The sequence below is a fragment of the Gopherus evgoodei genome, chromosome 16 (assembly GCF_007399415.2).
Source record: "Gopherus evgoodei ecotype Sinaloan lineage chromosome 16, rGopEvg1_v1.p, whole genome shotgun sequence".
NCBI classification, from domain to species: Eukaryota; Metazoa; Chordata; order Testudines; family Testudinidae; genus Gopherus; species Gopherus evgoodei.
The window spans coordinates 23146758-23160072 of record NC_044337.1 but is presented as its reverse complement, the minus strand read 5'-3'; the positions used below and the strand labels follow the sequence as shown (position 1 = coordinate 23160072).

Below are 13315 nucleotides of genomic sequence, written 5' to 3'. Positions count from 1 at the left end.
CATTGATTGGAGTCCTTGGTTTGATAATGTGGAATATTCCAAAGAGCTTTATTGATCACTGTCACTTTGGAGGTACATCAGGAGGTGTCATGTTGGTGTCATGCCAAGCACACTTATGGGCCCGCACAGTGGTGATCTTTTCTCTGTATTGCCAAACGAGTGAGAGGGTTGTATAAATTGTTCACTTCCTCTCCAGTTGTTCTAGTGGGAGCTGCCTGGCTAGAAACATTAACCAAGGGAATTTTCTCAGTCCCTCTCATTAAGCTAATGAGAGAGTTTAATTGCAACTCTTTCTCTCCCTCATCATAGGTTCATGGCACATCTTTAGGACAAGCCAGGTGGAGGGGGAGGTGCCGCCTTTTTCTGTATCTCTTTACTTGCTTGTGCTACCCTTCCAATCCTCTAACGTGACTGAAGGAAGGAGACCTCTGTTTAAAGCGCAGAGATTTCCGTTCCTGACTTATGAATTAAAAATATATGTAGTCCTGTCATCCCAATTTGAGCTCTGCATACGGAAGTATGTATAAAATGGTGTATGTGTTACTGATAATAAAGCAGTTGCCTCATAGATTCCACCTGCTTTCCTTGTTGAATCTTTTTTGGTTCAGTACATTTTTCGGTGTGGTTATTGTCTCCATTTTTATTGAGTGTCCCGTTCAGGTTCCAAAATCACCATATCAGAACCCTTCTGAAGAGAGTAAGTGTTCATACATTCAGAACAGTCCATCTCTTGCCCCAGTGGCTGTCCTTAGAACACAGTAACATTTTCCAAAACCATCCTACGTGTTTGAGACAGCCATGCTTTTCATGTATAAGAAACTCTGCTGTGGAATCCATTAAACATACCTCCTCCCCTTGCCTCTAGAATGAGAACTTCTGTGACTGTGAGCATGTTACACTAGTTATATTAGACCAGTAAAAATCAGCAGGATCTTATTAAAGGGGACAAGACAAAGATGCCACATTTATTATGATAACAATTTGATTTATGACTAATAACTAATATCTTAATTCTTTTACACACACATTATACCTAATACCTATACACACACACACACACACACACACACACACACACACACACACACACACACACACCAGATGTTCTGCACCTGCTGCATAGTTACCAGTCCTGAAGATAGCTTAAGTTCATAGCTTGATTTTGTAGCTTGGGTTCGTAGCTTGTGGCGGTAACTGGCCAGGAAAGCCAGGCACAAAGACGAGCTGGATCTCTGTTGGGCAGGCACTGATGTCCTTCCATGTTGACAGCAGAATGTTACCCAGAGTCTCTCATCTCACCCATCTTTTTTATAGGCTTTTAGTTTGGATTCAAAGTCTATAGGTTTTGCTGTGTCACGCTGCCTCTGGGTTTGGATTGATCAGCCGTCAATTGCAGGCATGACTTTCAGCCTTGATCTTCCTTCTGTTGTTCTGTTGTCCTTTTCTTTTTAGGGTGGATGCTTCTTACTTTGTTTAGGGCTGTTGTCTAGGTCTTCAGCCTTTGGTATTTGAACTTTATCTCATCAGGACAGGCTGGGGCTGGAGGTTGATTCTGTCATCCACACATACCTCATTCACACATCTAAACTAAACTAATAAGATTACAGCAGGGTTTGCAAAAATGAAGGAAGCTTTTACAAAATGGAGTGAGTGTTTTAAAATGGGGTTTGAATTACAATATGGAACAGAAGTTACAGTGTAGGCAAGTGTAGTGTGGATGGTGAACAGAAGTTATATTAATAAATTAAAAACAATTTCATTTATCAGTTCTACAAGCAAACACTTCTTCCTGCATATGCCAAGGAGCAGAATTGTTTTGTTACACCCCGCCTTTGTCCATAGCTTTTTCTGGCTGCACTTGCTGCTGCAAATGAAATAACACCTCTAATCTACTGATAAAGGCTCTGTTTTCAATACCATTTTTGAAGTATAACTGCTTTATTGTAACAAATATTCCCAGTTATAGTCTGAGATAATATTCTGCTCACCAGCTGTTAATTCACACATTGAAAATTATTTTTTTGTTTAAAAAGTTTTCCCTGGTGTGAAAAAAAATAAAGTTATATTGTGAAAATTCCATGGATGTAGTAAAAGTTATTTTATAATCTATTTGGCTATATCATTTTTAAATATGTGCCCTTTGCACTGTAAATATTTCTAAGAATTATTCCCAGGCAGTTTATGGTTTAAAATGACTTGTCTAATAATTAGTAAATCACCGCCCACTAAGCATCTTAGAATTAGTTTTCTGTAAAGTAGCTTAGTGTCTTGTCACTTCAGAAATGTTTGGAACAACACAATTAAGCAAATATTCAGAAAAAGAAAGTATGTTGGTAAATAGAGATGAGTAAGAATGTCCTAATTTAGACTCTTTTCCCTTCTACGGTACATGCATTCAAGAACATGCCTACTGCGGTAATGTAGCTCCTTTTAGCAATGCAGCCATGCACTGTGTTGTACCCATTCATCCATGCTGCACAGGTAATTAAGTTGATATTCCAACACCAGTTCCCCTACTGACCTTTGAAACAATGTGTTTTGCTGCATCAACAAATTAACTTCAGTCAGGGGCTATTCTAGTAAATAGGATGTTCATATACTATGAATATACTTACTTATCCCATCCTGGTGACAGATATTAACATCAACATTAAAAATGAAGCTCTGGCAAAGGGCAAATAACTGTTATCTTCTGGTAGACCTGTATGTCAATTACTTTCTATTGCCCTTACCCTGTTCTTTTTGTGTTGTGCTTTACAATATTGATTTAGCGATAGTTGTTACTCGTCGGTGTGAGAGTCTCAGAAACCATGCTGCCATAGATCTGTGGTCTTGCTTTTTCATCTCAACAATGACCAGAGGAAAGGTTCAGAGATTAAAAGCTTTCTTACACAAAGCTTATTTAGGATCAGATGTGTGTCCATCCTAGCGTTCCGGTTTTCCACAGCATTTAAGTGAAGGAGATGAATTCTGAATCATGCTGTTGGGTCCAGGCTTTGAATTGCCATTGCTTGGATTACAGTTCTATAATTTATGACATATTTGTTATAAACTGATTACTCCTGAGGAACCTCAAGGAAACCTAAAGCTTCTAAAGCTGAAGTGACGTTTTCTTGAAGTGTCTTAACTTTTTAATTGTAAGAACTATTAGGCTGCCATGGGAAGTGGTGAAAGCCTCATCACTGGAGCCATTTTAAACTAGACTGGAGAAATCACGAGAAGCAGTATTGTAAGGAGCAGTTCTTCACTTGCAAAAGTATGGACAGTTGTTGATGATCTAATGGGCCTGTCTGTCTCTAATAAATAAATGTACCAAGAAGTAAGCTTCATCAGTAAGCTCTGGAAAAGCACTCACCATAAGAGCTGAATGGTTACGATTTAAGCCTATATTTAAAATTAAACTTCATAAGTAAGCCCTGTTTAGAAAACAAATAGGGACTTTTCAACATGGGACTTGGAGTGGAACATTCATTGGTGGATCAAAAGTAAATGGTGCCAGAATTCAATCCAGTCAAAGTGCCCCCTTCTCCTACAAAAGTGCTCACAGAACTCCTGGCCCTCTGCTACCATCTCCACCCCAGTTCTTGTGGTACGCTCCACCACTGCTTGTGGGTGTCTTTCAATCATTAGAGCCAGACTTTGGAGTTCAGAGACCCCCTCCCCAGCCCAAGGTATGGTTCCCATATCCTGCCTTAATCCATTCTTGCTGGTATTGTGGGAACTTTGTCCCTACCTACAGTGCAGTGGGTGCTGACCTGCTTTGTGGCATCATTATTCCTGGAATAACTGCCCCTGGAAATAGAACTTCCACATCTGTGTTGTTTTGCCTGTTCAGGAAACTATATTTAGGGGTATTTGGGTCCCACCTTCTTTAGAAGGGTACTTTACTGTTCTGTGTTCCCTTCCTTCCCCTCTTCTCCTCCCCACCCCCCAACTTGTTCCAGCTTAACATGTACTTTGTATACTGACTTGCATATAAGCAGGCCTCTAATTTCAATAATAAGTCAGTGCCAAATGTGTGCTTTGCATCTTAAACGTCATGCAAGCTTGTGAAGCTACTCTTCTCATTTGGTGTAGGCTTGGTGCTTTGCTCTTTCCCTTCCTCTGCCACACCTCTCTTCTTTCCCCTGTGGCCTTTGAATTGTGCCTTGAATCTCTTGGCTTATACAGCACTATATATGGTAATTTTCATGTTCACTTGCATGGATTTTGTGCTTATCTCATGGAACAAAAATGATACTTGCATACAATGTGCATTGGCTTGTCTCAAATCAACCCTTGTTCTAGCCTTAGGCAATTTGGAGCATTCTAATGGAATACTTTCTGTAGTCTAGGGAAAGAACAAAGCTTCCTCCCCTCCCACAAGGACCTGCATCACAGCACCCATCTTTGACCAAAGAGTAGTTGGTTGAGATTTCCTCTGGAGTCCATCCATGCTGCTGCTCATAGGAACATAAGAATTATCATACTGCATCAGACCAGGGGTCCATCTCGGTCAGTATCCTGCCCTCAATACAGGGCAGTACCGGCTGCGTCGGGCAATGGGCAGGAAAGCTTGCAGTAGGTAGAGAGGAATAACCTGCCCCCAGGGAAAGTTTTCTCTTAAGCCCCAATAGTTAGAAGTTGGCTCATCTGCAAGCAACTGTACATCTAAGCAGGCCAGATGCCCCCTGCCCTGTTAGTTCTACTAAGTGCTGTGCTGTCTGTAGTCAAGCTTCATTCTACCTGCCAATGAGCCTCCACCCTGATGGGAGATACCAGCTCCAGAGCTGGGGGAGAGAGTAAAATCCTTGTAACCTGTTCAGGGTTTCCTTTCATTGGTGAAACTGGTAACAGTGATGTCACCTGGAATGAGGATGATGGGTGTCCACTGGGGAACTGGGCTGTGGCCACCAAATGCAAATTAACAGCCATCTAATGGCAACACAGTGATGAATCCATCCTGGGTTGGCTTCCAGCAGTGACTTAAGGTTCTGATCTAGCAAAACATTTGCACGTGTGCATAATGTTAATAGGAAAAGGGAAAAGGAGCTAAAGAATGTAATGAGTAAAACAAAAAGGTGCAGAAAAGCAGAAGGATGAATGAATGTTGGTGCTGAGGGGAAAGTGTATTATCAGAGGAAAGAAATGCTGGAAAGAGAGTGCAGGCAACAGTGGACATAACATTAAATTTGAGCTTCCAGCATAATATGGTGTTAAAAAAGCCAATCTAAATTGCCCAAATAGAGAGCAAGGGCCAGAAAGAGGCAGAGAGTGGGGAGCCTCTGTAAATAAGCATTGCAGCTCTGGTGATTTTATCATGAATCTTGCAATATTTGTGTTTTTCTTAAGACCCCAGATCCTCCAGTCAAATGATTTAGGTCAGTATCTCATTTTTATTTTTTAAAAAGTAAGATTCTAGCCCTCAGAGACTCTGAGAAGAACTCGAAAACATTACCCAAGTTCACCCTAATGCCTCAGAGGCTGGATGACAAATAAAGAACCCCCAACATTTCCTTTTTTTTGTTTTTAAATCTCGTAATTTTTAAGCTATTTGCATGATTTTTTGAGATCTAACTAATGACTATTGAACAGGGTTGGCAATGCTGAAATAATACTAAGTGATGTATGACAGACGGAAGAATTAAATTATTTTTGTAAATAGCCAAGAAAAGAACAATTAAATAATTTACTATCCACCAACTTCTCTAGTTTCTGCTGCAAGGGAATATCCCAGATGCTGTCATTCCTCTGTGTGCTTCCTTTCAGAGCCTTCTCTGCTGCTTCTCCGATTTGTATGTGGAGATTCTACAGTGTGCATTAATAACTCCATGAAGGAAAAAAGGGGTGCAAATAATGGTGCATCCTCCAGCGTGTTTGGAGGGATAGCTTTCAGGTCTCTTTAAAAGGAATTAAATCTACTTTCTTACCATTGCCTTTCTTTGTTAGCAAGTGACAATATGAACGGATAATATAATGAATCCTGTCACATTCTGTCCGACAAAATCACCAAGTGAGTCATAAGGGTAGGCAAGTAATGTTCAGTTGTATGTGCTTTTGCAATGGCTGTGATCAATGTATTGATCATCTCAGTAGGAGGTAATCCTCAGATGCTGTGTGGTCGGTCCCTCTCTGAAGGTGTTGCCCGGTTTTGGAAGATTTAACAATATAATTGTTGGTTCTGGCTCTTCAGCTGATGCTATTGATGCCATAGTCTTGCAGCGTTTTCTCCAAAACTTGCCTGGGTTTTGCTGTTGCAAGGCAATTCAGATACTAAACCAAAAAGGGTTTCCATAATAGAATATAATAAAGAAAGGCAGCTGGTGAAAGGAACTAATTCTGAAGAAGTGGTAGCATCAACTTCTATTGAAAATGTTGCCTAATATCATTTTACTGACTGACTTTTTACTTTTGTTAGATGAGAAATATTAAACCAATTTTGTTTTAAATTAAAACAGCCCTGGTAAATAGAATTACTGACCTGCTTAACACCCTTCAATCTGTGGCATCAGGAAAACACGAAGATTTCCTAAATCACTGTTCCACCCTGGCAGTTCTGTCATGTACTATTCTTTAAGTTTTCTACACAAATAAAAAGCAAAACATATATGCAGGAGGCAAACAGAAATGTAAGCATAGGAAAAAAGGCAAGTGATATAAAAAGAATACTCTAGCAATCACACAGTGCTGCTCTTCAATGAGCCAGAGGGTCACTAAGTAAGGTAGTAAATGCTGTGCATATGAATAGGAAAATAAATTGCAGAAGGTATGAAACTGCTGCAACCTAATAAAAAATAAATATCCCAAGCTCTGTGAAGGAAGTTAAATATATTAAGGCAGCACTTCCAAGCCTGAGCTGATGGGGAGGGAAGATGAGGTGGAGCCCCAGACTAGTCCCAGGGAGGAGCTGGGTAGAAGAGAGGAATAATGAATTTTGGCTGGGGAAATAAAGCTACATGAACCTGGAGCCGTCACCTCACTATGAGAATCTCTTTGTTCCCATGATGACTTTTATAAGAAGCATTTGCATGGATGGACTCTGGCATCAACTCCCCTGCCCAGACCTCTCTCTTATCAATGTAAGTGCGTGCTGCCGGGCACCTGAGAACCACTAACAGCGCCCGAGCCCATGGCTTCTGTTGATTGGGAAGGGTTGGGGCAGCAAACAATAAAGTAAAAATCAGCATATGCAAAACATGTTTTTTAAATAGTTGAACAGGAGCAAGAGAAGAGAAAAGAAGAGTGTGAATGCCAGAAAAGGGCTGGATTGCAGAGCTGTGCCAGAGCATTGTGTGTGGGTAGGAGTGTTGGGGGAAAAGATGTCCATCTGGAGTCCAGAGCAAAGGGCACTCCAGCAGAAAGTTGAGAACTGCTGCTGAGATAGAGCGATGGAAACTTTGTCTTCATTGAAATATACTAACCTAAGTAGACTTTATTTTTGAATCTGACTCCCCCTGCCTGTATATATCCTTTCTCCATACAGTTGACAGAAGTCTTGTCTGCAGAACGTGTGGTACTTTTCAGGTAGTGATACAATTGTTGCTGTTCTTCCTAGCAGACATGTGTAGAAATTCTTGTATTCACCATTGCAGGCTTCTGTTCATTTCTCTCCTAGCCCATATGTATTTGAACAATCACTAGAAGGACAATTCACTCCAGTTTTTATCAAGTCCTCAGCACTAAAATGCACTTGGAATTTTGGGGGTCTTTTAATTCAGCTTCACCTCATATGGTTCATTTGAGTCTCAGTTCTACAGAACAGTAGGGTGCACACAAAATCTTGCTTGTATGAAGCTTATTATTATGCTGTGTATTCAGAAGCAGCAGAGTAGGAGTGTTTCCAGCAGAGTTACAGCAGCGAGGAATTGGACAACACAAAATTCAAAATTGGGGGGATCAAAATAGGCACCTTCAGTTAATATACTGACCTTTCACTTCTGGAGACATACGTCTTCATTCGAAAGTGCTAATGATGCTGACAGATTCCATCCTAGTCCTTATTTGTTCACCTCACTAAGCTAGCACACAGACTTGCCCTTCCATCGTTTTTGCTCTGAGTTTGGCCCAGGGCCTGGTACAGTAGACTGGGGTTGCAGGTGCAATGGCAGAAGTAAATGTAGAAAGCTTGCACAGCTCCTGTCCACTCTACTCCTGGCACCTAGCCCCTGATCAGCCAAGCACTTGAGCATGTATTCAGCTTCAGGTACGTGAAGAGTCCAGTTGATTTTAACAGGTGGTCTACTGAGCCTAAGTGCATTATTGGTTCAGGGCCTTGGTCTCACTGGGTACCGCTGCACAGCAATTAAACACCCATGGCTGGCCAAGGTCATGGGATTAGGGTTGCCAGGCTGTGTAGGCACTTGAGCTGGAGCCTGGACTCCGGGACCCTGTGAAGGCCTGGGCCAGCTCTGACTGTGCCACAGGATTTCTATTCCAGTGACGTACCCTAAATTTTCTGAGCACAAAAATCGCTCATGGAATCTTAGGGAAGAAAAGCTAATTATAGTATCAGTCTCCAATTTTCTATCCTGAAATGTCATCTAGAGTACTTGAAATTACCAGTTATGGTGCTCCTTGATTATCCTCAAGTCATAATACATTTTGGACAGTCTAATCTAGAGAGCTTTGTGTGCTGAGCTTTAACTTACACCTGGGAGGCAGACATGCGCCCTTACCAATATAGAGCTCTTCTACTATTTCATTCTGTTTACTGGTCAGGACAGCATTCCTGTGTTTGAAAGGTATTGGCACCAGTTGGGGTGAGTATGAAGTGGGGTTAAAGCACATGCTATTATTCACGTGGACTGCTATTGATACAAAATCAAAGGTATTTTCATGTGCGGTGATTATATTTTAATGTACTGATTACTAAGTTTCCACTTTGATACAGCAGCAAAGAGTACGTCCACCTCGGCCGCCTCCTCCAAAGATACAGCGTTCATCTAGGCCCGTGAGTAGCTAGTAGTTTTGCCTCACTGCCGCAGCTTAACACTGCCTGAATCGCTCTCTCAGTAGCATTACTAAATCTTGGTAGTTTGGACTGTTGAACCTTGCAAAAAGCAACATGGGAATTATACTCCTAAACTGCCTCCTTTTCTGCTGTGGCACAACCTTGGGACCTGCATTTTATTCTGCTTTTCTTTGACAAGTTCTGCAGCTGTAGGTCAATTCTGCTGCTGTTGTGTGATATTTGTTTTTACTCTTGTGGTGATTATTTAAACCAAAATCCTTCTAGGCTGACATAAGTTTTTAGCCAGTGAGCTTTTGAAGACTTGCACTAAACTCATAAATATGAAAGGAAGCAAAAATCTGACACTAAGTTATTTATTTTCCCCAGTCTTCCTGTAAATGCATTGGGATTGATTGTTAATTTTTTCCTCCCAGAGTAGGTGAGTTGGATAGGTCCAAAGAATAGGAAATCTGTATCTGGGCAGTACTGCATTGTGCCCTGTATAGAAATGTGCATAATGTTAATTTAAAATGCTAGCTGGAGATCCATTTAATTATATATAGTATAAAAAATGTCAGGCACCAACATCTTGGTAAGACCAAATGCCTTTTTTTACAGAAAAGCTACACAGAAATCAGTGCAGCACCTGTTAGGCAAGGAAATGTTGTCTAAGCAGTTTTCTATTTTAAACACTGATTTGTAGCCATACTGTTGCATATTAACTATTCCAGATGCCTTTAAAAATGGAGACTATGCTAGATCTGAGGCTGTAACTGTTATTTACCAAAGGAAATAAGTTGGTGTCAGTTCAAGCTGACAGTTGTTTTTGCAACAAATACAGAGGGTACTTAATTCTGTTTAGGATTTCTGCCCAGCGAACATAATTTCATCAGAAGGCAAATGCTTTCTCTACTCGCTTCCTTATATATCCATATAAAACAACCTAGCAAGTTTTCAAATCCAGTCTTGCTAAAACTTGCTGAAGATGTTTAGTCTCTGTGATGTGGCAGGCAAGCAGGTTAACCAGTGCACTTGGATGTGGGTTCACTTTTAACCTTCAGTGCATGTTCCTAAGTTTATATTTAGATGGCATGTTTTTTTCTTTATAACTGTGGGTGTGGTGCTTAAGAGTCATTGTTATGGATTTCTGCATTGTATACGTCCCTTCTACATGTATAAAAGGCAGTGCTAACTATGCTTATGCATCTCCTTGAATGTAATTGATACCGGAAACCCTCCAGGATATGGTACACACGGAACAAATTTTCCCCTTATTCTTTCTAAAACCAGAGGTCCCTTGTAGCACTTCACATTCCTCTTGTTCTGCTCTAGGCTGGTGTTGTGCCATCAGGCCATGCAGGGACTTCTGTGGACAAAATGTTTCAGAACAATATTGCTTCGGTTTGAATAGTGTATTGCATCAAAGCAGATCTTGCCAAGTCTGTTTAAATCTCTCAGATGTAGTGCATTAGTAGTCCTCAGTATGATGTGTTTGTGTCAACTGTCTTTGCTCCCAAAGTGATTGATAAAATGTTAGAAAGTAATAATAAAAGCTCCTGTTGCATTCAGCAGCCTGTGCTAACAAATGCAACTGGAATGCTGCGTTCATCAGGATGAAAATCAAGATAAATGTGTATGATTAAAATAGCTCTTAAAGCATTTCTAGACCATTTTTTCCAGCAACCGTGCATAGCTACAGCAAGTATGACTTATACATCGTATTTGCATGTACGCAGAAGAATACAGAGCTGCTGTAATGTGGCTTTAAGTGATAAGTGCCTGGCAGGGGAATATCATAATTAGTCTTTAAAGTTGACTAAATCTATAGATTATGTGTTTATCAATACTGTTTTGTTTTGTTTTGTTTTTACTATATAAAACACACTTTTGTAGCGTAAAGAATAACATTTTTCACAGAGTGCTTTTCCAGCTCTGTATCTTAGAGCATGTTGATACCCTAATTTCTGTGCCCAGGTCCAACCACCACAAAACACTGACTCCCCTTGCTTGCTGCCAGGAAATACTGAATGCTGGGGTCTGCAGGCTTATGCCTAAGGAGTCCACAAAAGGTGGTTGTTACCATAGAACAGTGGGTTTCAACCGGTGGTTCAAGGACCCTGGGGGGTCCACAGACTGTCTAAGATTTCCAAAGGGTTCTGCACTTCCATTCTAAATTTTTTAGGGGGCTGAAAATGAATAAAGGTTGAAAATCACTGCTTTGTGAAGATGCTAGTTAATGGCATTTTCCTGGTAGGAATGTTTGTAGCATACACCACTGTGGCAGTTTGAAATAAAAACACAGTAAGGAAACATATAAGAAATAAGCTTTTTACATTTCACTTTTTGGGAATGAATGTGACACCCTGACAAAGGAACCATTGTTTATAGTGAGCACGACCTGTGGGCTGGAATGAAACTTCTTTCAATTAAAGAAAAGTACTTCAAATGCTGAGTAATAATGTGTAAGGTGAAGTAGGGAGTATTATGTGCAAGTTTAACCCTTCTACATTAGATATTTACCCTTTCTTTCTCATACACGCTCTCATGCTATCAGATTTTCTAGGTGCTTGTGCGTTCAGTACACATTTAACTCAGCCTGCTTGGATATATACGACATCAAATCCAGCAAGGAATTGGCTTGTTTCCTGACTTTCCCCTGCAGTCCCCCTAGAACAGTGCTCTAAATCCTTCTTATCATTTTTCCCCAGACACTGCTGGGCTGGTAACACTAGAGGAGCCATCCAAAGTCGTCCCCCCTTGAGTACCACCCAAAAGGTGAAAGTGTTCACAGCATGATGACAAGCCAGCTTTATGCATCATCTTCCAGCTCAGGCTTAATTAAACAGCTTTCTTTCTTTCTTTTTCTCTTTCTCTCTCTCTCTCTCTCTCCCTCTTGCTTGCCTCTCTCTCTCTCTGTTTTATCATCCCTAATGAAGCAGTCTTCTCCATCGATCCTGCTGATTGCCAGCCCATTCTTTTTGTTTGTTGGCACTGAGCCATTCAGCTGCACTCTGACAGCTCAGCTCCTCTAATTAGCTCTGTTGTTCTTTTCCCCATGTTTCACCACGTTGCAAGTTCAGTGGAAGTTGCCACAAACTTAATCCTTCGATTCCTGCCATAAATTCACATTCTTAAGTTGTCTTTATTGTAGAAAGGAACAGTCTTGTGTGGGGACTGATTTTCTAGACCTTAACATCTGACCTTCCTATAAGCCCTTCTTCCACCCCCCACGAATAGCGGCAATCTGTCTCTGAACTTCTCCATCATTTCTGCTGCACACTATTTCCTTTGAAACAAAAATTCAAAAGATAATTCTATTATCTTATGCATGTTTGTGTCGCAAACCCTACACACAGGGTTCAGGGTTTTTTCCAGCTGTGGAAATTAGAGTTTTATGTTCCTATAACCATGTGGGGGAGGAGAGACCATCATCTCTCACCGCAAACAAATTCACCCATCATCCAAAGATCATTTAGATTGTAGACTTTTAACAGCCTTCTGTATACTGCAGCTATTAAGAAAACACAAGCTTAGGGATGGCAGAAGTTTAGTTGTGTTCTGTTCTTTATTTGGGGACTTTGGAGAGTCTTGCTGAAACTGATGTTGGGCTAAGTCAACAACTTAGAGTTTTGTTATGAGAATAATTCTTACATATGAACAACTCCCATTGGAGAAGGTGATTTTTACTTTGTGGCCCTGACCCTGCAAACCATTACGTATGCACTTAGCTTGACACATGCAAGTAGTCACATTGACTTCAATAATACTGCTTATGCGAGAACAGTTAGGTGTGTGTGTAAACGTTCCCTAATCTGAAGCTTGTATATTTCCTGTTCTCTGCTGGCAAAAAAACGCAGTTTCTCAGCATCAGAAGATGATAAAGTGGTAACTTCAGATAAGGCTAATAGAAACTGAATATCAAATATATCATCTAACTGCAGAAAAACTTCAGATTTTATTGAATGGCTACTGAATAAAATTCACATGCAACTCTTCAGTGTTTATGGAAACACAATAATATGTTTTATTAAACTGATTAAAGGACCAAACTCTTCGTCATTATGGAAATTGCTAATGCTTTTCAAACTTTCACTATTATTTTCACTTCTTCATTTTTTTCAGGGCTCTCTTCCCTACACCGAAGTGATTGCTATAGAAAGTCAATCAGTTTATTACAAACAGGCAAAGAAAAAGAGTATGGTTTTGGAGTTGAACTCTGGTCTCCTGGACATTGTGCAACAAAATACAAGGCTTTCCCATTTCCATTTTAGCAATTAAGTCTTTACGTGAAGCACACAATTTGGGGACTCAGAAGATCTAGTATTTGTTCATCTACTGCATGCAGACGTGAAATAAACTTTTAGTACATGGCTAATGCCCATAAGT

General features: G+C 40.5%; 1 protein-coding gene across 7 annotated transcripts in view; it reads left to right on the top strand.

The window, feature by feature from the left end:
* The window catches only part of DENND1A (DENN domain containing 1A), a 363245-nt gene that overhangs the window by 324699 nt on the left and 25231 nt on the right, over positions 1-13315 (top strand). For 4 of the 7 annotated variants that reach the window (XM_030535511.1, XM_030535508.1, XM_030535513.1 and 1 more), the window contains one exon: positions 8870-8929. The exons of 2 other annotated variants lie outside the window; for them this stretch is intronic. In XM_030535511.1, the coding sequence (XP_030391371.1) occupies positions 8870-8929 (60 nt within the window). The remainder of the gene's footprint in view (positions 1-8869; positions 8930-13315) is intronic. One more of the 7 variants, XM_030535509.1, reaches the window with a different exon arrangement.